At 39.1% G+C, this 21,913-nt stretch overlaps 1 protein-coding gene across 16 annotated transcripts in view; it reads left to right on the forward strand.

Moving 5' to 3' along the window:
* The window catches only part of Rapgef6 (Rap guanine nucleotide exchange factor 6), a 204,555-nt gene that overhangs the window by 176,674 nt on the left and 5,968 nt on the right, over positions 1-21,913 (forward strand). For 14 of the 16 annotated variants that reach the window (XM_087194559.1, XM_004836642.4, XM_004836640.3 and 11 more), the window contains 5 exons: positions 2,540-2,760; positions 6,155-6,343; positions 9,075-9,209; positions 15,561-15,789; positions 17,615-18,099. In XM_087194559.1, coding sequence (XP_087050685.1) covers positions 2,540-2,760; positions 6,155-6,343; positions 9,075-9,209; positions 15,561-15,789; positions 17,615-18,099 — 1,259 coding nt within the window. The other 2 variants (XM_087194567.1, XM_021241747.2) reach the window with 1 other exon arrangement.

The raw sequence follows: 21,913 nt of genomic DNA on the forward strand, positions 1-21,913 counted from the left end.
TTAAATTTCTACCAGCTTTACTTAAAGACATATCTCTCCATAAAACTGTGATAGAATGAGAAACTTGCACCTTGTTATTAAAGTAGGCTCAGATCTCTGCTTCTACATAGCTATATTTCTATTTAGAATCATTGAATGTTAGGAATCTTATATATCTTGTACCTCATCTTTGATTTTTAGTTAAAGAAAGTGATGGTTTTGGGGGTGGAGTTGCTTAAGAAAAGAATTTTGTTATTTCGAGACTAGTGAACCTTGAAATTAGATGCTTTCGTGATATGTAAGAATGTTTTTGTGAGCCACCACCTCGAGTCTTGTTTTTGTGGTCTTGCTCTCTGTTAAAGCTTGGTGAACCTAACTGTACTTTGTTTCTCCATTCTGTGTCGTGTTTCTTATGTACCCTTCTGTATCATACATTTACGTTTTGGTCTTTTCTGTTTCTTCTAACTAAAAGTAGAAGTTGATGCCTGGCATTCTTAATGTAAAGAAAAATATTTGGATTTTGGGGGTGATTGAATAACTTCTGTAAAACACATTCACTATTTAGCTTTAGAGTTTGCATTGGATGATTCTTGATTAGGGGTATCTTCATTTGGAAATAGTTTAGAAATATGTTACTATGATTTATTATAATATTTTCAGTTATTAGAATTTTTATCTATCCTGGATTTGTTGGCAGCCTCTTTTTGTTTCTTTTTATTGTGGACATCAGCTCAGATGAAATAATTAAATATTAGAAATAAATTTTGCTCCTAAGTTAAGATTTAATTTTACTCTCTTTCTTTGAATCCAATACATCATCAATTGTTGGATGCACCATTATTTTACACACTACCAAGAAAAAACACTGCAGTCTCCTCTTACCACTGAAAATTTTTACTGTTTGCTGATTATAAGAACTCTTACAAGTCTGGAGACTTAGCTGTGGATTTTTACCACATAACATCCTTGGCCATACATACATAAAAAGGAAAATATAAGCAAAGTAAATGGGTTTAGATCTCTCTAATTCAGACTGAATCTTCTGAGTCACTTTCACAACTCTTGGATTCTGAGTTTCCCCACCATACACAGTGTTGCCTTCTGTGCCATCCAGTGCATTGGTGATGCATATTTTCAAATAAGCTACAGAAAACTGAAAGCTTCTGGTGCTGGCTGGCCTCACAGATAGAGGTAGCCTTTTTTTTTTGAGACAAAGTTTCACTAGCCCAGGCTGTGCTCGAACTCGAAGTGACCCTCCTGCCTCACCTTCCCAAGTGCTGTGATCATAGGTGTGTGCCACCGTGCCCGGCTAGGTAGCCTCCTTTTCATACCTTTTGGGAATGTTACTGGAATTATCAGATTCATTCTATAGTTGTTTCCTGGAGTTTAAAAGGATAAGTCTGTAATGTCAGTGGATTTTCTCCCAAACCGTTCTGCAAGTTTGGAGGTTTCTGCAATGTGAGTAGTGACAAACCAGTTTCTGCCTAACCAGTAGCAAGTGAAAGTTGCTGTCGAGTGTAAGACATACCTCTATTTCAAAGACCTTAAAATGTGACAGGAAAGAAAATACCATAGCACTTTTTCATCATTATTTCCCTCAATTACACTGAAAACATTAGGATTCAAGGACTATTTTAAACTAGATAAGTGAGTAGTTAGGAACAAATTATTGTATGGTAGTCTGTAGAATATTTTTATGTAAATATGAGGCTAATTTAGAAAATCTATAAATATTCATTTTGGAATGGCAACTTCCTTTAAAATAAATTCTCTCTAAGAACCTTAGCTAGCCTTGTTAGAAAAAGCATTGCAATTACTGTTTTCCTTTGGTTTTAGTTGTAGTCATTGTACAAGGAGTAGAGTTAGGTGAAGCTGCAGTCATTTACATTGTGGTTATTTCTACCCAGCTGCAGCTGTAGCACATTCATAGGCATTATGAAAGTAAAATCTTTGATCCTCACCTCTAGAACCCAAATACTGCCTGACCATTCCGTATATGAATGGAAACATTGAGTAACATTTTACTGCATTTCTGAGCTAATAGCTTACTGGTTGTTCTCTTTGAATTTTGGCCAAAATTTGATGACTGGTAGAATTTGTCAGCCTGTGCAGGGTCAGCTCTGTGAGCAGCAGTGTGGCGGCGGCAGCATCTGCACAGCAGCACGGAGGAGGAGTACGCTGCTCCAGAGACTCTCTTGCTGGAGATCCATGTGCACAGGTCTGACTGACCCTGCTTTCTGCCGCATCTTCTGGGTGTGAGGAATGCCATTTCTTGTCACAATTGTGTCATGGGTCAGATAGGCACAACCACAGGTGTGATGGAAAATGTTGCTCAGGGAGAAATTGATACCTTTTTCTTTATTCTGCATTTTGCCAAATCTTGTTCTTAATTCAGAACATTGTCCTGTGTGCCAAATGACTTTGCATTAATGCTCTTCATCTTTTAACTCATTTACATCAGCATGCAATAGCATTAACAGAACAAAATCTTTTAATCTTGATTCTCCCATGCTTAGTTCTCATCTTTACAGCTTCTTATTATAGTTTCCTTCTTCTTAAGGTCACTGAGTCAAGGCAGCACAAATTCAAACATGTTGGATGTTCAAGGAGGCGCTCACAAGAAAAGAGCGCGTCGCAGCTCTCTGCTCAATGCCAAGAAGCTGTATGAGGATGCGCAGATGGCAAGGAAGGTAAAGCAGTATCTGTGCAGTCTAGATGTAGAGACGGATGAGGAGAAGTTCCAGATAATGTCGCTGCAGTGGGAACCTGCCTATGGTACCTGTGAGTACAGATTTTCATGTACATGGCAGAAAGACCACAAGAAAAGAGAAACTCAGTTCTTACACTGAAGTCCCAGTAAAATTGTTAAAACTTTCATTCACAAAGATTACCAACAAGCCAGGCATGGTGGCTCAGTCCTCTAATCCCAGAACACAGTAAGCTGAAGCAGGAAGATTGCCATGAGTTCAAGACCAGCCTGGATTACATAGTTCAAGGCCAGCCTGAACTGCATGGTGAGACCCTGTCTCAAAAAAAAAAAAAAAAAAGATTACTGACGTACTCCAAGCATCGTGTGATTCTATTAATTAGATTCTGAATCCCACCCATCCCTGATGTTTACCCTGCCAAAAATAGAAGGATAAATAGTTCTTTAAGAAGCTTTAGCCGGGCATGGTAGCACGTGCCTGTGATCCCAGCACTCAGGAGGCTGAGGTGGGAGAATTGCTGCAAGTTCTAGGCCGGCCTGAACTACAAACCAAGCCCCTGTCTCAAAAAAAAAGTAGAGGAAGCAGCTTTATAAAGACATCTTTTAAAAACTAGAACATTATAGAGAAGGCTTTCTATTTGAGAACATTTTTGCATTCACCCTAAATAGTAAAATAAATGAAATTTTTACCTTTTTTTGGTACCGGAGATTGAACTCTGGACCTTGAGCTTTCAAGGCAGGCGGCAGAACCACTGAGCTAAATCCCTGGCTACCTTTTGTAATTTAATGGATAATATCATTTGCCAACTAGAAAATATAAGAAATTTATTTTAAATTGGACATAGGTGTCAGTAAGTTGAAACAAAAGGACATTCTTATATCATCAATAGCTACTAAGTACAATGAGAAAAGACATTATATCCTTAGTCCTGATAACCCACCTCCCTGCTGTCCTCCTCCACTGTATTCTACCCCAAGCTGCACTCCCAGCCCACTATTTAAGTACAAGCAACAAAACACATGTGTCTGGGGGCCAACACTGAGAGGAGAAATCAAAGATGGTGAGATCACTGAGTTGTGGGTTAAATGTTTTCCTCTAAAAATCACAATCAAGGGGCTGAGGATTTAGCTCAGTGGTTCCGCCGCCTGCCTCACAAGTGGACGGACCCGAGTTCAGTCCCCGGTACCAAAAAATAAAATAAAATAAAATTATATATGACATTTGGAGAATGGAGTAAAATAATAAAAGCTAACAATCTTGGCTGAGTACTTTTTAAACATTGTCACTGGCTAGGTACTGTGATGCATGCTTGTAGTCCCACTTCCTCGGGAGGCTGGGCAGGAGAATCATTGCAGACCAGCCTGGCCAGTACAGTAAGACACCATCTCTTTTTTTTTTTTTTTTTTTTTTTGGTACCGGGGATCAAACTGGGACCTTGCACTTGTGAGGCAGTCGGCAGAACTACTGAGCTAAATCCCCGGCCCTGTGAGACAACATCTCCACACACAAAAAAACCCAAAAAATATCGTTATGTATTCCTCAACTCTCTGAGGTACCCAATACTAGCATTGTATTCTAATAAGATAATGCACCTAAAAATCTACTTATATAAACACGTTGCAATATTACAATGATAAAGAAATTTAGATGCTAGATACATAAGAATTGAATAGTATATGACTAGGGCTGGGGAATTTAGCTCAGTGGTTTTGCCGCCTACTGCACAAGTGCAAGGATCCGAGTTTGATCCCCGGTACCAAAAAAAAAAAAAAAAACAGAATAGTATATGACTAGTAAAATCATTTATAATTTTTATTAAAAATAATTTCATTATTTATTGAAATAATATGTGTATATAGTATTGGATGGTATCTGGGAAACATCACATAGGATAGCAATAATAACCATGTGAAAGTGATACATGTCAAAAGTAGAATATAGGAACCTTTAAATTTTATCTGTGTTTTAAAGTCTAGAGGCAAATGTATATTTAATTTATTGAAGCCCTCTGACTCTTTGAATTATCATCAAAGTTTTTTTTTCCTCAGATAACTCAAGGCAGAGTTTTTATCTTGTGATTTGTCTGATACAAGGTTGTTTCAGATACACCCACACATACACAGCTGTATATGCCTCTCTCCTCCTACACCCGGCCCAGACTTCCCTATCTTTCCTCCTAACGCTAAATGCATATTGATACTGATTTGATGTGAGAAAGCATGTGGGCTTTTCTTTCTGAAGCTGGACTTGAAAATGTAATTCAATGCATATTTCTTTAATTTGTTGTCTTAATTTGATTGTTAGTACAGAATATATTTTTAAAGATTTAAATGACTGTCCCATCCCCAGATATAGTTCATTTCTGAGCATCAGTTGAGTTCTTGCTAATTAATATGCGGTTTGGGGCATTCTTCTGCAAACTCTTTCATATTTTAAGTGATCTCTCCAGGTTTTTTGTTTGTTTTTATTTTGGGGTTTGTTTTTTTTTTTTTTTTTGCACTGTGACAGTTATTAAAATGCCAATGAAATCAAGAATTGAATAGTATTTAGAAAAAGAAATTAGTTTCATAACTAAAAAATGATTCTTGGATTCAATTAATTAGTGAACCAATGTGTATTGTCCACTGGAGTCCCAGTGTTTTAGCTTTCTGAGATGTTCTGATTCTTATGACCCAAAATATTCTCTAGGCTCTCATAATAAAAGCAGAATTGCTGTTACAACTGTGCTGAGGTTAAACATCTATTACTTCTTTTATCTTTGGGTACAAAACCTCTCTGAAGTTCAGAAGTTGCACCTACATGAAACCATCCTGAGTAGCTGACTGAAGGATTAAAAGTACTGCTTAAGGAAGAATTTCTTTCCTTTGGACTGTAGTATTGATTTTATAAGAAAGAGGCAGCTTTTGTTTAAGTCAGGGTTCTCTAGCCGCCTCAGGCTGTGTGGATTTAGGAAATTGTTCCCTAAGTTTGTGAGCAAGTTTGTCAGAAAGTCGCAGCAAGTGGGGAACCTTCCAGTCTAGGAAATTGAACAAAGGCTGATTTAAATAGAAATAGAGAATGTGGAATTGAAGAGAGGCAAGGTATCTGCTTCAAGAGGGCAGGCTGATGCTAAATTATGTGGGGGCTTATAAACCTTGTTTTGGAGTACTCTGCTATTGTGTAGAGATGGTGTAAAGGTGAGCTGGAATTGGTAAAGTAAGAGAAGCAGTGCTGCAGTGTAGATGAGAGAATGTTAGCTTTCAGCAGAGTGATGGCAGAGATGGAGCTGATAAAGTTAATGGATCTAAGAATTTTTCAGGAGATAAAAGTAACAATGTATTTCAAAGCAGTTCCAGGGATAACATTTTATAATACTTAAATGGAACTCCTTTTAAGAAAATATTTTATTTTTTGTGTGCTAAAAATGAGTTATTCTTAATGGTAACAGTCTTGTCTTTAAAAGAGTTACCTGTTCCCTCTCCTATTAGTGACCAAGAATTTAAATGAGAAAAGATCAGCCAAATCATCTGAAATGTCTCCAGTGCCTATGAGGTCAGCAAACCAGGTGGCTAAAGCCCACTTGCACCAGCCCCACAGAGTGAGCCAGGTGCTTCAAGTGCCCGCTGTTAATTTGCACCCTATAAGGAAGAAGGGACAAGCAAAAGACCCTGCCTTGAGTGAGTATATTCACGACTGATGTTATATTCATGTAATCAAAATTTCCAGCGGAATTAAGAGTGACAAAGAATTGCAAATGCTTGGAGGATATGATCACTATGTAAATGAATAAACATTTCATTTTGCCTATAGAGATGTGTTTTAAATGCTGATTTTAGAATTTCTGTAATGCTGAAATGTTTGTCAACATAAAACAATATATCTTGGGGATTTACCTTAAATCTTGGGCAACACGTTAAGGGTTTGCTGCATTCAGATCTATATTTAATCAAATATCTAATGCAGATGGAACCTATAAAAACTATGACAATCAAGTTGCTTATTAGGAAAATAACTATACTTTTTTTTTTACTAATGACGCTTTCTGTAAACCTGGTTAGGAGAGAGAAGAAAGTGTGAAGTACATGAAGTATGGACCATACTTTTTTTTTCCTCTTTTAGGCCATGTAGATTTATGAATTACTTTTATTTATTGTTTTAATAGTATCACTATTTTAATTTTTAGATGGAAATCAAAGTTAGATTTGGTTCCTAGCATTATTAAACATTATATATAATACGTGCTTATATATTCGATATAAGTTTATGAATTTGACTTGAGAAACAAAGTTGACTAAGAAGTGCCCCCTCCTTTGCCAGATTTTTAATCTGATGATACAGATGCATAAACAGATAAGGTTTTTTTTTTTGGTACCAGGGATCGAACTTGGTACCTTGTGCTTGCGAGGCAGGCGCTGGAACCACTCAGCTAAATCCCTGGCCCACAGATGTGTAAACAGATAACTTCAGTATAATGCGCTTGCTTTTGTGCCAGGAGTATATATGCACACAACATGTGAAAAAAACCAAGGCACTTTTTACAGAGTCAGAAGGAAGGTGGGACTTTAGGAAAAGGCTTTTGGAGAGAGCACACAGAGCCTTTGGGCTGATAGCAGTGTAGTGATTATAAAGAGGGTCTAGAGAAGCTGCTTCCAGCAGAAGCAGCAGCTTGATGTCTGCAGGAGCTCCAAGCACTTTGCTGATGGGGCTGCAGACCACATGCAGAGTTGTTCACCATGGTAACTGAAGCTAATGTTTAGCACATTATGAACTCTAGGCACATTTCACAGTACCATGCTAATTTTATGTATTCATTTAGTGCTCATAATAATCCAGTAAGCTAGGTAGTGTTTTACCTTCTTTCTGCACAGAGCATCAGTAGCTTACCTGGGCTACGGTAAGTGATCAGGCTGGGAGTGGAGCCAGGCCAACTGGCTCTAAAGTTCTTGCTTTTTTTTTTTTGGTCCTGGGGATCGAACTCGGGTCCTTGCGCTTGCACAGCAGGCGGCGAAACCACTGAGCTAAATCCCCAGCCCCTAAGTTCTTGCTTTTAACCTCTGTACTTGTAGGGTGATGGAAGTGAAATGATGATAAAATGGTGCTGTCCTGTGCTAAACACCCAGTCATCAGTGAGAAGTCATTAAAGAGATTTGAGCAGAAGAACATCAGGGTCCAAATGATGTTTGATAAGAACTATAGTAGGGGTGCAGCAAGACTGGAGGCAGAAAGCCTGGCTGGGAAGGTCATGTAACAGTTGGCTGGAAGTTGTTCAAAGCCTGGACTAGTTTCCTGTCTATGAAAATGAAAAGTGGATTGGGTTAAAAATTGGCATAGTCGATACATTTCTTAGTAGGAGTGAGATGGCAACTGATTTAGCTCTGGTTTCTTGTTTAGGCATCATCACATGAGAGCAGTATGATTTGGAGGTAGCTTTTCTTTCCTGATGAAGCGTGGATATTATTTATGGCTAATACACAGTATTTATATTAAAGTCATATTCAACTGGTGTGGGTCCACTGGGATTAAAGCTTTTTCAACAGAAGGCTGCTTGTTTCTGTGCCAGACCCTCATTAGAGCTGTGCTTGCTTTACTGTCTAAGAATGGCATCAGTAGATCTTTCACATTTCTTAGCAAACGTATATATAAAAAATCAGTGTTTTAAAATGATTTCTATATTAAACAGGGCCAGCCAGGGGTGGTACACACCTGTAATCCCAGCACTTAGGAGGCTGAGGCAGGAGAATCGCCATGAGTTCAAGGCCAGCCTGAACTATGTAATGAGACCCTGCCTAAAAAAAACAGGGCCAGCTGTTGAATAAGTGTAATGAGAGAACTTCACAAAAATGTTTCCAGTGGGCTCCATACTACTTTCCTATAAATTCATAATTCTTTCTGTTGTTTACTTCTCTCCTGTAGTGTGAATTTAGTGCTCTTGAGAGGGCTGGACTGGCAGCCCTGCAGCCTCTCCTGTATCCCCACAACACAGATGCACCACAGGTAGTGACAGTGCCAGCATCCCCACACTGCCCCACCACATGCCTTGCTCTGCCATGGAGAGGCCACCTCTAGAGGGGAGGGAAGAGTGTGAATCTGTCTTTCTAAAGACTGCAAGGCAGTGTGTCAATTGTGGGAGGTGGGGCACTATACGCGGACTGTTAAATTGATTTCCCTTCTGCGCCAGAACAGTTTATTATAATTGGTCCATGTGGACCAGCTAATTTTGAACTTATAACCTAGAGGTGAGAATCTCTGTATGCCATTACCCAGCCATGTAGTCCGTTTGTCATTTACACATTTCAGTTGACTACACTAGCCATTGTGCATCATGGCTCTAGTTACGTAGTGATTTAGGCAGTTACCAGCATTTTCATTGTGAAATGATGTCTATAACTTCTTTGGTTTTATTTTCAGGTACAGGTTTACCTCAGAAAGTTTTAGGACCAACTGAAGAAGTAAGTGGTAAGAAACATACAGAAGACGTGATTTCTGTGGCGTCATCGTTACATTCTAGTCCTCCTGCATCTCCTCAAGGTTCCCCTCGCAAAGGTAAGACAAACCATTTCAGGTTGTTTGAGCAGGCAACACTTTTCAGCATGTATTTTGCTTTTCGGTCTATGAGCAAGTAATAGTGTTTCAGAAAAGTGTAACCGCTAAGACTTACCTTTTGAACTTTGATGTTTCATATGTAATTATTTGAATGCTTTTCAGGTATTACGCATCATGTAATTAGGACTCCAGTATTCAAACTGTGTTTCTTCTTTGACAGAGGAAATGCGTAGGTAAACATAAAGGCAGACGGTGCAGTTGTTTTGGTCTGTGCTGTTTCTTGTTTTTCCTCTCTCTTTTTTCTTTTTTTCTTTTAATTAAGTTTATTGGCACATTTTAGGTATACAGTATGATGCCATTCATCATTGGGAATTTGTACCTTTACATGATATGGTTCATACTGTATGCTGGTTCTTGATGTTGTCCTTCATATTTTTTTTTTTTTTTTTTTGGTATCAGGGATCGAATTGGGGTCCCTCCGCTTTCGAGGAAGGTGGTGGAACCATTGAGCTAAATCCTCAACCTCCTTCATATTTTCTATATAGTTGAAATCAGCTCAGCTGAAATATTCTACAGTAAGACAGTTTCTTTAGGGTGAACTGATTCCATAGTTTAGTTACTTTTCAACAACATCTAGGTGGGGTTTTTTTTGGTACCAGGGATCAAACTCAGGTCCTTGCGCTTGTGCAGCAGGGGGCGAAACCACTGAGCTAAATCCTTGGCCCTAGTTTAGTTACTTTTATGCAAGGATTAGGATTATTGTGGAGCTGCTTTTCATATCAGACTGTCAGTTTATAGTTTTTCTACATAAAGATTATATAGTTGCAAACAGGCTGTGGAATTTCCCTTTTGTTGTTATTTTTGACTTTTAATTACTTTAATAAAAATGTTTTCATAGTAAAAAAAAAAAAAAAAAAAAGATTTAAATAACATATACCTTTACAGATTTTTACATTGATAGTTATCCTAAACTTGGTGAGGTAAAAACAGTTCAAAACTGTTCTTGTTCTTTTACGTGTGTTTTCATAATCAAGACTGAAGCCTTTCTTGGCTGGCTTGGCCAGTGCATGGAGAGGCTGTTTCATGTTGATGCACTTGTAGCATTCTGAGTAGTGTGTGTTTCTTACATTGGCATCTCACACTCTGTGTGTAACTTGGGGAAAGGCATTCTAGTCCTGGGATCTTCTTCACAGATGTGAAAAAATTACATCTTTGAATAACTATACCACAGGACAGTGCATGGTCAGAGAGGAGACAAACCTGTTAATTCCAGAGCTTGCCCCAGCTCCCACATTCAGTTTCCTCTCACTTCTCAGGAATCTTATTTTTACCACCTATGTGACAGTGATCCTGACTATGCCTTGCTATATCTGTTACTATGTAACCTATAAGGTCAGGTTTCCTCTCTGAAAGGTTGAGAAAAAGACCATCTGTTTCAGGCCTTTATATAAGGTTAAAATGAAACAGAATTTCAAAGCCTAGTATGTGGTGAGCACCAATTTAGTGTCTTCCTCTCCGCCTCCGCCCCCCTCCACGGGGCAACGTAGCTCCGTTGCTCCCCTGTCTCTCACCCTCACATAGCTGGGACTGGCTGGATAGAATGTTGAGATTTTACTAAGGAAAGCTTCGTGAAAATGAAGCAGGACATCAAACAGTATATACAATAGGTGTGTCTTTGAAATACACACTTTTTAAAAAAATATTTAATAATTTGCTCTAATTTTATTGGTTTAGGGGTTTTTTTGGTACTGGGGATCAAACTCAGGACCTTGCGCTTGCGTGGCAGGCAGCAGAACCACTGAGCTAAATCCCCAGCCTGAAGTACACATTTCTGATACTGTTGTAGCTCACTTTAAGATTTTATGAAGCATATAGACCTGTGTCCTTTTGTCTGTCCGATTCTGACTTGAGTGTCTCGTTAGATCTCGATGAGTGGGACTGGCAGCCATACTGCAGCCAGATGGAGGGATTTCATGAACTGTGCCCACGTGCTGATAAAGCATGTGACACCCTTCGCCCCTTGTGGAGACCCTGGGTCCACGCCATTAGACAATTCTGAGAGCAGGGAGTTACAGTACTGGTCTGATTTAGGTGTTTCATGCCTGACTGTGACAGGGAAGGGGGTGTCAGGGATGAGAATAGTACCCTCACTGTTCATATTCCCAGCAGAAAGCCCACTCTCACCACTGGAATAGAAAGGTCTTTTCTCCATTGTCTTTCAGTGTGTAGCTAACAGTTGAGTAGTGTTTATACATTTGTGAACTTGTTATAGTCTGTTTAGAATCCTCAGAGGCCAGAGGAAATTCTTTTTTCCAACATTGTTTCTAGTTGTTATGTATCTTCTATTAAAACCACAACTGACTGTAGTATTGCTCCTCTGGAGAGGAGGTTTTGCTAGTTGTCTGTGGTTGAACAAAAATGTCATTACACTAAATGTATTCTATCACGATCTGTTTCGAGTTCTGGGTAAACTTTGGAATTGGTTGTTTTTATACAATTAAGGAAGTAGAACTATTTCATGTTTTTCACAAGGAAAATGTAAATAAGAACTTTAAAAAAGAAGTCAAGATTGCTTATGAAAGGCCACCTCTCCAGCTCGGAGGCACAGAACCATCAGAAATGTTGCTGTATGAATACACCTGTTACACACAGTGTTTGTGTGTCCTTTTTGGTTTGTGTCCTTTTTGGTGATTTGAATTGAACCCAGGGTCTCATGGCATTCTAGGCAACCATTCCGCCACTGAGCTACACCCCATTCTGTCTGGTCCTCATTAAACTTTTTATAATAAAATCTGCCTGAAAATTCTAGACATACATAATTTCTTGAGAAATAGTTCAGGTTACCTGATATTGTCATATTTTCCCTTATAATCTTATCAGCTTAGCTTGTTTTCAACAGAGTTTTTATCACCAGTTTATTCTGGTCCAGGTAATCTTTCTCCTGTGTTCTTTCGTGTAATAACTGTTGTGTTTATGCTGCATAATAGATTTTCCATGCATTAAAAAATGTTTCTAGATTTTGATATTTTAGATATTGTCAAGATAATAAGCTTTAAATAGTGGAATGTTATCTATGAGCCAGGCTAATTGTGACTAATTGACTATGTCAGAGTTTTTGCATCTCTCCCTCCAGTTGGCAGTGTCCTATCTGATCACAGCATCCTGCTGCGCCTCTCAGGGTCCTCCTCATCCCCTCCCCGTGCATCCAGCACCAAGATCAGTGGCCAGAGCTGCCCCGGAATAGGCGGGGTTTACTTGCAAAAGAAAATCCTTCAGATTACCAGGAGCACAGCCAAAAGAACAGACAGGACCAAGAAGGCCACTGAGGAAGATAGAGACAGGACAAGTTGTGAGAACACAACCAGAAAAAGAATGACATCCCCGTTTAGAAGATTTAGGGAAAGAACCCTCTCAAGGGAGAGACTAGTCAACAGCCAAAAAGAGGACTCAGATCACCATCAAGCTACAGACAGCTGTGGGAAAGTGAAGGATGTTGGGAGCAACATCACAGATGAGAAAGGGAGTGACACCTGCCATTCAAATAGCCGAGGCAACAGTAATGCCTTAAACTGCTTCCATACGCGATTCAAGTCTAAAAGGAGAAAGACGATCTGACCAGGTTCCTTATTTAATTTTAGTATTAAGTTTGTTTTCAGTTGTTAATGTAAATGTAGTTGAATTAAACCATTTGTCAAACAAAGGTTGGACAGATAACTTAGTAAATACTATCAATAAGCATTTTATGGTTAGTATTGCCGATTCTCTGGCTACAAAGACTGATTTAAAGTGCCTTATTTGTACATGCTGTTTTACTAATGTATTGAGGTAGTAAACGTTATACTCTTATTTTCTGTAGTTGGCTTTGTTTTCTGCTGGTATCAGCTGGATCTGTGAGTGAAATAAGTGGAGGAAGCTTTTTAGGATCAGTGCTCACTTTAAGCATAAAATGCCCAGTAGTCTTGCTTCTCACCTTCGCCTCAGAGAATTTTATTGCCACCTTAAAATACTTCCTCTACTTCATAAGCTAGTGGACAAAGATGTTTTGGGCCAAGAAATTGCATCTTTTCCACATACACTTTTTACATCATCTACTTTGCACATACCTCTGGTTGGAAGAGGATGAGTTAGTAATAGCAGGTTCAAAATCATCTGGAAAACTTGTTGTAAAATGCAATTATTGGCAGGTGTAATGGTGCATGCCTGTAATCCCAGCACTCAGGAAGCGAAGGCAGGAGGATCATCCCAAGTTCAAGGCCAGCCTGGGCTACATGGTGTGGGACCATGTCAGTCAGTCAGTAAATAAGTGCATGCATGCGTACATACATAAACACAAGCGAGCAGTCACTAGCTGGGCGTGGTGGCACATGCCTGTAATCCCACCACAGTGGGAGGCTAAGGCAGGAGGATCACAAGTTTGACTCCAGCCTGGGAGATTAGTGACTTAACAAGACCCTGTCTCAGAGGCGGATGGGGATAACTCAGTGCAAGGGCCCTGGCTGCAATCTCCAGTGCCGCCAAAATTAAAAAGCTGTATCCCACCTCAGACCTCAGAAATTAGAATTTTCAGAAGTTCCTGGAATGTGTATTTTAATAAGGTTTCCGGGTGATTCTTAGAATTCATGATATTTGAGAAATTTTGTTCTTACAAACATAAGAACAAAATTTTTTTTTTTTTTTTTTTTGGTACCAGAGATCAAACTTGGGTCCTTGCGCTTGCGCAGCAGGTGGTGAAACCACAGAGCTAAATCCCGGGCCCAGAATAAAATTATTTTTGAAACACTGTAGCACATCTATTCCATAGGATAGAAAAAGCAGTGGTTTTTTTTTTTTTTTCATTTGAGGAAGGCTTTTTGCTATTGCTTTGTATTAACCACATCCATTTTCTTGGTCCCCTTGAAAATTGACCAATGAGCATGGAGAAATATCTTTTAGAAGTGTTAAATGTTCCTACTGTATATTTAAAATAAAAAAATAATAATAAAAAAAGAAATTGACTAGTGAGTGCATGGGCCCTGGCAAACATCAGTGGTCCCCAACCTCAAAGATGTGTGATAGAAATCAGGAGACTGGCTTCTCTATTCCCGCCCCCCTTCAGTACCGGGGATGGAACTCAGGACCTTGCGCTTCCAAGACAGTCACGGCACCACTGAGCTAAATCCCTGGCCCTCTGCTTTTTGGTTCCATAAGCAAGTAAAAAAATCACAAGTTTTCTGGGTCTTGATTTTTCTCATTGAAATAGTTAATAAAGCTAATAAGAGTATTGTGCAAAAAATTTTCTCTTTAATGATTAATATGTGTAAACTCTCAGATCCTTATAGCAGAAGAAGGACCTTGGAGCTTAGGTTATCTTCCTCCTTACACAAAGAAGTGGGGTCCCAGAAAATTCTTGGAACATGTTCAGAGCCTCTAGTTCTTTTTAATGAGATTTCTAGAGAGTGATCCAAAGATCATATACTTTAGAACCTGGCTGTGTTCTTTTTGTGAACGTGAAGATACTGTTCACTTCTTAAGAGACCTACCCCTTGTTGGGATTAGTCATTATCTTTTATTTCTAAACAAAAGTTTGATTTCTTTCACTTATCAGACTATTATGTACATTTAACCATCATGCTGCAGATTTATTTTGGAATCCTTCAACCTCATTCCATCCCTACTCCTTTATCCCAAAGAATACAGAAGAAAAAATCTCTAGCTATCTGCTGTGCAGTAAGTCATAGAAGTTAAACCTTGTAGATGCTGTTTTTTTCATTATACATTATTTTAAATCGTCAGTTCAGCTGTTTAATTTCTACAAAGATGAAGTAAAAAGAAACTAGGTATAAAATTAGGAACAACCTTAAAACAATCTATTGAAAAATACTAAGACAGACCTGAGGGTGGAGCATTTGCTTAGCCTATGTGATGTCCTGGGTTCTGTCTTTAGCTTTGCAAAAAATAAAAATAAAATAAATAAAAATGTTGAAACAATGAGTATTAGTTCAGGGCAACAATTTTTAGGTGGCATAAGCAGAACGCCTGGGGTAATGTATATAGTTTAAAAATGAGAACTTGTTTTATTAAATACTTGTAGCTCTGTGAGAACTTCTGCAAGATATACCTTTGGAGTAAATTTCTCAGTAATAATGCATTTTGACTTTATTTTTCTTGAACTGTATTGGTTTGGTGAAGGTAAGTAGATGAATGAATGTGGAGAGATGTGTGGGAGAAATTGGCACCGTTGCATCTCCATTAGATGGGAACTGAGATTGCTACTACTTTGTCTTTTGTTCTTCTTCTCTTTATTCCCTCCCTGACTCCCCTACCCCCTGTTCCTGTGCCTTGTGGTTTGATCAGTGCTCTTTTCTTGTTCAGGTTACACACTTACACCATCAGCTAAATCTGACAACTTGTCTGACTCCAGCCACAGCGAGATTTCTTCACGGTCCAGCATCGTGAGCAACTGTTCTGTTGACTCCATGTCTGCAGCTCTGCAGGATGAGCGGTGTTGCTCCCAGTCCATGGCAGTCCCTGAACCCACTGGGACATTGGAAAAGACAGAGCACCCCCCGGGGACAGGAGACCACGGTCATCTTGGACCTGGGTAAACATCCTTGGCTTTTCCACAAAACCAAGCCAAAGGCCGTCACAAGCCATGCTCCCCAGCTTTGCCCTGTATGCTCCCCCTTGGAGTAGTAGCAAGGCCAAGCACATGTCCTCTGTACCAAATACGGAAATAAGTACTATTTGAAAGATGTGGATACTCTTCCCCACCACCACCCCAGCCCTTTATTTTTTATTTTGAGACAGAGTCTCAGTCCCTGTGTTGCCCAGTCTGGGCTCAAACTTGCTATCTTCCTGCCTCAGCTTCCCAGAGTGCTGTGATTACAAACATGCATCATCACGCTCAGCTTAGGTACTTAATTTTAAACAGTTGCTGAATTCAAGTAGCTTCCTATCATTATATATTTTTCAATCCATGAGAACTCAACACGTGCTCACTATTGACAGGAGGAAGGTGGTTCTTAAAATCTTGGCTATTAGGTTAGAGGTTGCCCAAAAGCTGTGTAATAAGAAGTGGCCCCCAGTGTTGTGCATATGGTAGACAGCTTGGGAGAGTAGAACCAGGCCTTGATCCTTATTCTCCAGAAGTACTATTTGGAGAATAAAAATCATCTAATAGCAAAGGTTAATTTTTTTAAATTTCCATTTCTAAATTTCTGTTCAGAATCAAGCAAAATGGAAATCTTTAAGAAAGTTGATTCTGAACTGATAAATATTGTTAAATCTGGTCTGCTTTAATATGCAGTACTTAAGATTAAATACTAAAGTATTATTATATTTGTAAAGGTGTCTAAACAGAGATTCCGTAGACCTGAGATCATCAAAGTTTTTCTGTAAAAGATAGTAAATATTTCAGATTTCACAGGATGCAACATAGGAGTAGTTACAACTACTCTGCCTTTGTAACCCCAAAACAGACATAAACAATACAGAAACAAATGGGCACCCTGCATCCAAGTACAACTTTATTTATGAAAATGAGCAGAAGCCCATATTTCACCTTGGGCTGTAGTTTGCTGACTTCTATGCTATGCTATAAACCAATATCCACAAACTTTTTATGAAGAGCTAGATAGTAAATATTTTAGACTAGCAGGCTGTATATGGTCTCTCTCACAAATTCTTTGTGCCCTTTTTGTTTCATTTTGTTTAAATGCTTTGAAAGATAAAAAGCTGTTTTTGTTCCAGCCCATACAGAAATGAGCTCTTGGCTAGATTTGGCCCATGTGCCTTTGTTTGGAGATCCCTGGTGTAAATGATGGGACCCGTCTCGTAGGTAGCTAGGAAAGTTGCTGTTTACTTGGCACTATCCTATGAGGCTGACCTCTGGTGTACGTTGAAATAAAATATGGTCCATCAAGTTGAGTTCTTAATTAATTCTGTATGCATAGAAAGTAGTCTGTTAACAGGGGTGAAAAGTTGTTCTTAATTTTATTCATTTCAAACTTCATCTTTGTTTTCATTTAAAATCAGTTTAGGGGCCGGGGACTTAGCTCAGTGGTTTCGCTGCCTGCTGTGCAAGCGCACCCGAGTTCAATCCCTGGTACCGAAAATAAATAAAATAAAATCAGTTTACCAGGTGTGGTGGTACATGCCTGTGATCCCAGCACTTGGGAGGTTGAGACAGGAGAATTGCTGTGAGTTTCGAGGCCAGCCTGAATAACGAGACCCTGTCTCAAAACAAATAAAATCAGTTTTAAAATTTTTGAGAAAAACTTTGCCTTAGCGTTGACTTTCTTCAGTGAATGTTTCTAGCACTGTGTTCTATAGTTTTTTGTAGGTGGTAGGACTTGCAGTGTTAAAGAACAAAGATTTTCCAGTAAGCCAGTAAATTACTCTTAATTATGTATTGTCTTCATTTTTAGGTGGACATTTTCAAAGCCATCTCTAATCAAGGGTTTACCTGTCTCGTCTTCTCTGAGCAATGAAGAGATTTCTCATGAGCATATTGTTATAGAAGCAGCTGACAGTGGTCGTGGAAGTTGGACTTCCTGTTCAAGCAACTCCCATGACAACTTCCAGAGCCTTCCAAACCCAAAAAGCTGGGACTTTCTGAACTCCTACAGACATACTCATTTGGATGAGTCCATTGCTGAAGTTGAATCCACCGATTGTGAGCCCTATTCCTGTCCTAAAGGTTGCTCTAGAACTTGTGGGCAGTGTAAAGGAAGCTTAGAGACCAGTCAGTTGAGACAGAGTTGGGCCTCCTCCAGTTCTCTGTCTGACACATATGAACCAAACTATGGGACAGTTAAAAGGAGAGTTTTGGAGGCCACCCCCGCCGAGTCATCGGATGGCTTGGACCCAGTTTATAAAACAGTCACTTCAAGTACAGAAAAGGGCTTGATCGGTAAGTCCTGTGTACTTGTTTTTGGGTTTTTTTCAATACTGGGTATTGAACTCAGGACCTTGCGCTTGTGAGGCAGGCAGCAGCACCCCTGAGCTAAATCCCCAGCCCAGTTCTGTGTATTATTATATCTTTGGCACTTAGAAATTGTAGCAAAAAAAAGAAAATGAAGTTGGGATATCTTAGCCTTGGATTTTATTCATGGAAAAATTTGTTCACTCATTCCACCCTTTTTTTCTTCTGCAGAAAAGTATTTCCCCCATATTCAAGACTGAGGGGCTTTAAGGCAGATACTCAGGCTGTTAAAATGAAAAGCCTGATGTTAAAGTATATAATTAAAGGAACAAGTGTGTCATGTTTTTAAAACATTTTTGTTTCCTTGAGGAATATCGTCACATTTCTATCCAGTATAATAAATGAATTGTTCTCGTCAGCACCTCATAAATTTTGGGGGCCACAACTACTGTTCATACATGATAGAAGTATTGAATCTTCAGTTACTTTTAGGAAGTAAAAGTGAGAAAAATGTGATAAATTCAGAATGATCTTAGTGGTAGAGTATGTGCTTAGCATGCACAAGTCCCTGGGTTCTTCCCTCAGCACCACAAAATGGAAAGAATTGCAGAAACTTTTTTATTATACCTTCCCTGGTGTATATCATGAGTATGTCAACTAAAATTTATAGATTGCATTCTAAGCTACTTAGTATATATTAGCCATCAGACAGTACTTGAAAATGTCGTTCTCTGAACTATATAAATACTTAGATATGCAGTGATAGCCCCTACTTTTCTACTTATGTACAATGGCTGTACGCTAAATCAGTGTTATGATCAACTCTTAATTCTGTATTCATGCTATCACATTTAATTACTAAAAATATGAGGGAAATGTACTGATTTTGTTGTTATTTGTCACACTGGATTATAGAATGAGTTTTTAGCTCATTCATTTTTTTTCTAAAGATAGTTTTAGTGAACCACTCTAGGGACATACACACCTGTGTACAAGGACACAAAAATCTTTCACTGGTCCATTTGGGACTGTAGATTTTAAAAACCTTCATTTCTTGGGGAAATCAGATTTTTTTCTAGTATGGAGCTACATCTCCAGCCCTTTTTCTTTTGCTCCATTTCGTTTTTGTTTTTCGAGACAGGTTCTGTGTAGTTCAGGCTAGCCTTAAATTCACTCTGTACCTCAGATGGGCCTCGAACTCATAGTCGGCCTGTCGCCTGTCTCAGCCTCCCGAGTGCTGGGACTCCATGCGTGCACCACCATGCCCAGCTTTTTTGCTTTTTTTTTTTTTTTCAGATGGGTTTTGCTAAATTGCCCACGCTGGGCTCAAATTTGCAATCCTCCTGCCTTGGCCTCCCAGAGTGCTGGGATTATAGGCGTGCATCACCAGGTCTTGCTTACAGTCTTCTCTTCTCCCGACATTTCTCCCAACATCGTCTTGTCCCGCCTCCTTGTCCTCAGATGGACATGGAATTCTTTTCTGACCTTGACACTACGTGCAAGTTTCACCAGTACAACTGCAGAAATTTAAATACAGATAACCCAATTCTCTAATGAAAGAGCATTAGAATTATTTAATGGCCAGAGCCGGGCTGGGAATTTAGCTCAGTGGTTCCGGCACCTGCCTTGCAAGCACAAGGTCCCGAGTTTGATCCCCGGTACCAAAAAAAAAAAAAAAAAAAAAAAGATACCCAGAGCCATTTGTCCTGCAGGACCTGTGGATTAGTCTTAAGTGCATGCAACTTCTCATACACCTATTTCTAATAGTTTTTGAAGTCCCAGGGTTTACAAACTTAGGGAAACGGATTTGGAAATCAGAGAAATTTAATTTTAAGATGAATTTTCCAGGGCCGGGGATTTAGCTTAGTGGCACTGTGCCTGCCTCACAACACGCAAGGTCCTGAGTTCGATTCCCAGTACCCCAAAAAAAGATGAATTTCCTAAAATTATGGTTTTTTCTTCTCCTCTTAACCACAAGTAGAAGTAAGGCTGGGCACAGTAATTCCAGCTACATGGGAAGGTGGGACTGGAGAATCTCAAGTTCCAGATCAGCCTGGGCAACTTAGCAATACTCTTGGCAGAATTTTTCAAATTTTCTTTTCCTTTCTTTCTTTCTTTCTTTCTTTCTTTCTTTCTTTCTTTCTTTTTCTTTCTTTCTTTCTTTCTGTTTGCAGATGTAACCATAACTGGGTTTTCTTTTTGTTTGTTTGTTTGGGGGTTTTGGGGGGGTTTTGTTTGTTTGTTTTTTTGTTTGTTTTGGTACCAGGGATTGAACTTGGAACCTTGCGCTTGCAAGGCAAGCGCTGGAACCAGTGAGCTAAATCCCTGGCCTTTTTTTTTAATTGAGAAATAAATGCCAGTTTTAAAAACTCATTTAAATTTTTATTAGTATATGTTTACAGTACATAATGAATACGTTCGTGTGCATACACATCTTCATTCTTTTTACTTCTCCTTCCCTTTGTCCTCCTCTCTTCCCCTTCCCTCCATTTTAGGCCCTTTCCCATTTGCAAAACATCTGTCTCCCTATTCCCTATTACTTGTCTTTCATTTAGCTCTTTAAATTATGTATACTTTGAGTTTCTTATATGAGAGAAACCATGCAATATTTAAGCCGTGTGTCTGGTTTCCCTTAACATTATGGCCTCAAGGTATGTCTGTTTTCCTACAGATGACTGCAGTTTGTCCCTTATGGCAGAGTAGTACTCTGTTGTATATAAATACAACATTTTCTTTATCCATTCATCGAGTTGATGGACATATAGGCTGCTTCCAAGTTTTAGCTATTATGAGTTGTGCTGCTAGAAACAGACATGCGTGTACTGCTGTAATATGATGGCTTTAACTCTTTCAGGAAGATTCGGAGAAGGGAAATAGCTGAGTCAAATGGAATTTCTAGTTTTAATTTTTTGCAGACTCTCCATGCTGATTCCATATTGGTTGTACTAGTTCACATTCCCGCCAATGATGGAGGAGGACGGGAGTGCAGACAGGGCAGCCACTGTGGAAATCAGTGTGGAGATTCCTCAGAGAACTAGGGCTGCAGGTCCCATTTGACCCCACTATTCCCCTGCTGGGGATCTTCCCCAAAGAATTAAAAGAATCATACCACAGCGATATATGTGCACCCATGTTTATAGCGGCACAGTTTGTAATAGCGAAAGCTTGGAAACAGCCCAAGTGCCCATCGACTGGAAACTGGATAAAGAAAATGTGGTGGTTTATATATAATGGAGTACTACTCAGCCATAAAGAATGAGAAACTAGTCATTTATAGCTAAATGGATGCGTATTGAGGCCATACTCTTAAGTGGAATAAATAGGACAAACATGTGTTAATACCAAATAGTTTCTCTAGTGTGAGAAACTGAAAGTCTAAATAAGGATGAAAATGAATAATTCACAATTTGAAATAGGAAAAGGTCCAAAGGTATAGGGTGGTGGGAGGGGAAGGGGAAAGAGAAGAAGGGAAAGGAAAAATTAGAAGGAAAGAAAAAAAATGGAAACGAAGTCTATGTAAGTAGGGAAGGGTGGAGGGGGTGAAGGTTGCATAGGTAATGGGGAAAAAAATAAGAACCAAGACGCATCATGTACAGGTACAAGCACCTGATGATAAATGTAAACATACTGTATACCTAAAATGTACCAACAAAAGAAAAAAAATAAAAATTATAAAAAATAAATTTAAAAAGCTGGAGATGGGGATGGTTGGGGGGAGCTTGGGAAGGAGAAGTGGGGAAGGGAAGTAGAAAGGATAGGATGTGATATGTATTTGAACCATTTCTCGGCGATGGACATCATT

This window comes from Heterocephalus glaber, unplaced genomic scaffold, assembly GCF_053883595.1.
Source record: "Heterocephalus glaber isolate CG9 unplaced genomic scaffold, H.glaber_assembly_v1.0 deba00001606, whole genome shotgun sequence".
NCBI classification, from domain to species: domain Eukaryota; kingdom Metazoa; phylum Chordata; class Mammalia; order Rodentia; family Bathyergidae; genus Heterocephalus; species Heterocephalus glaber.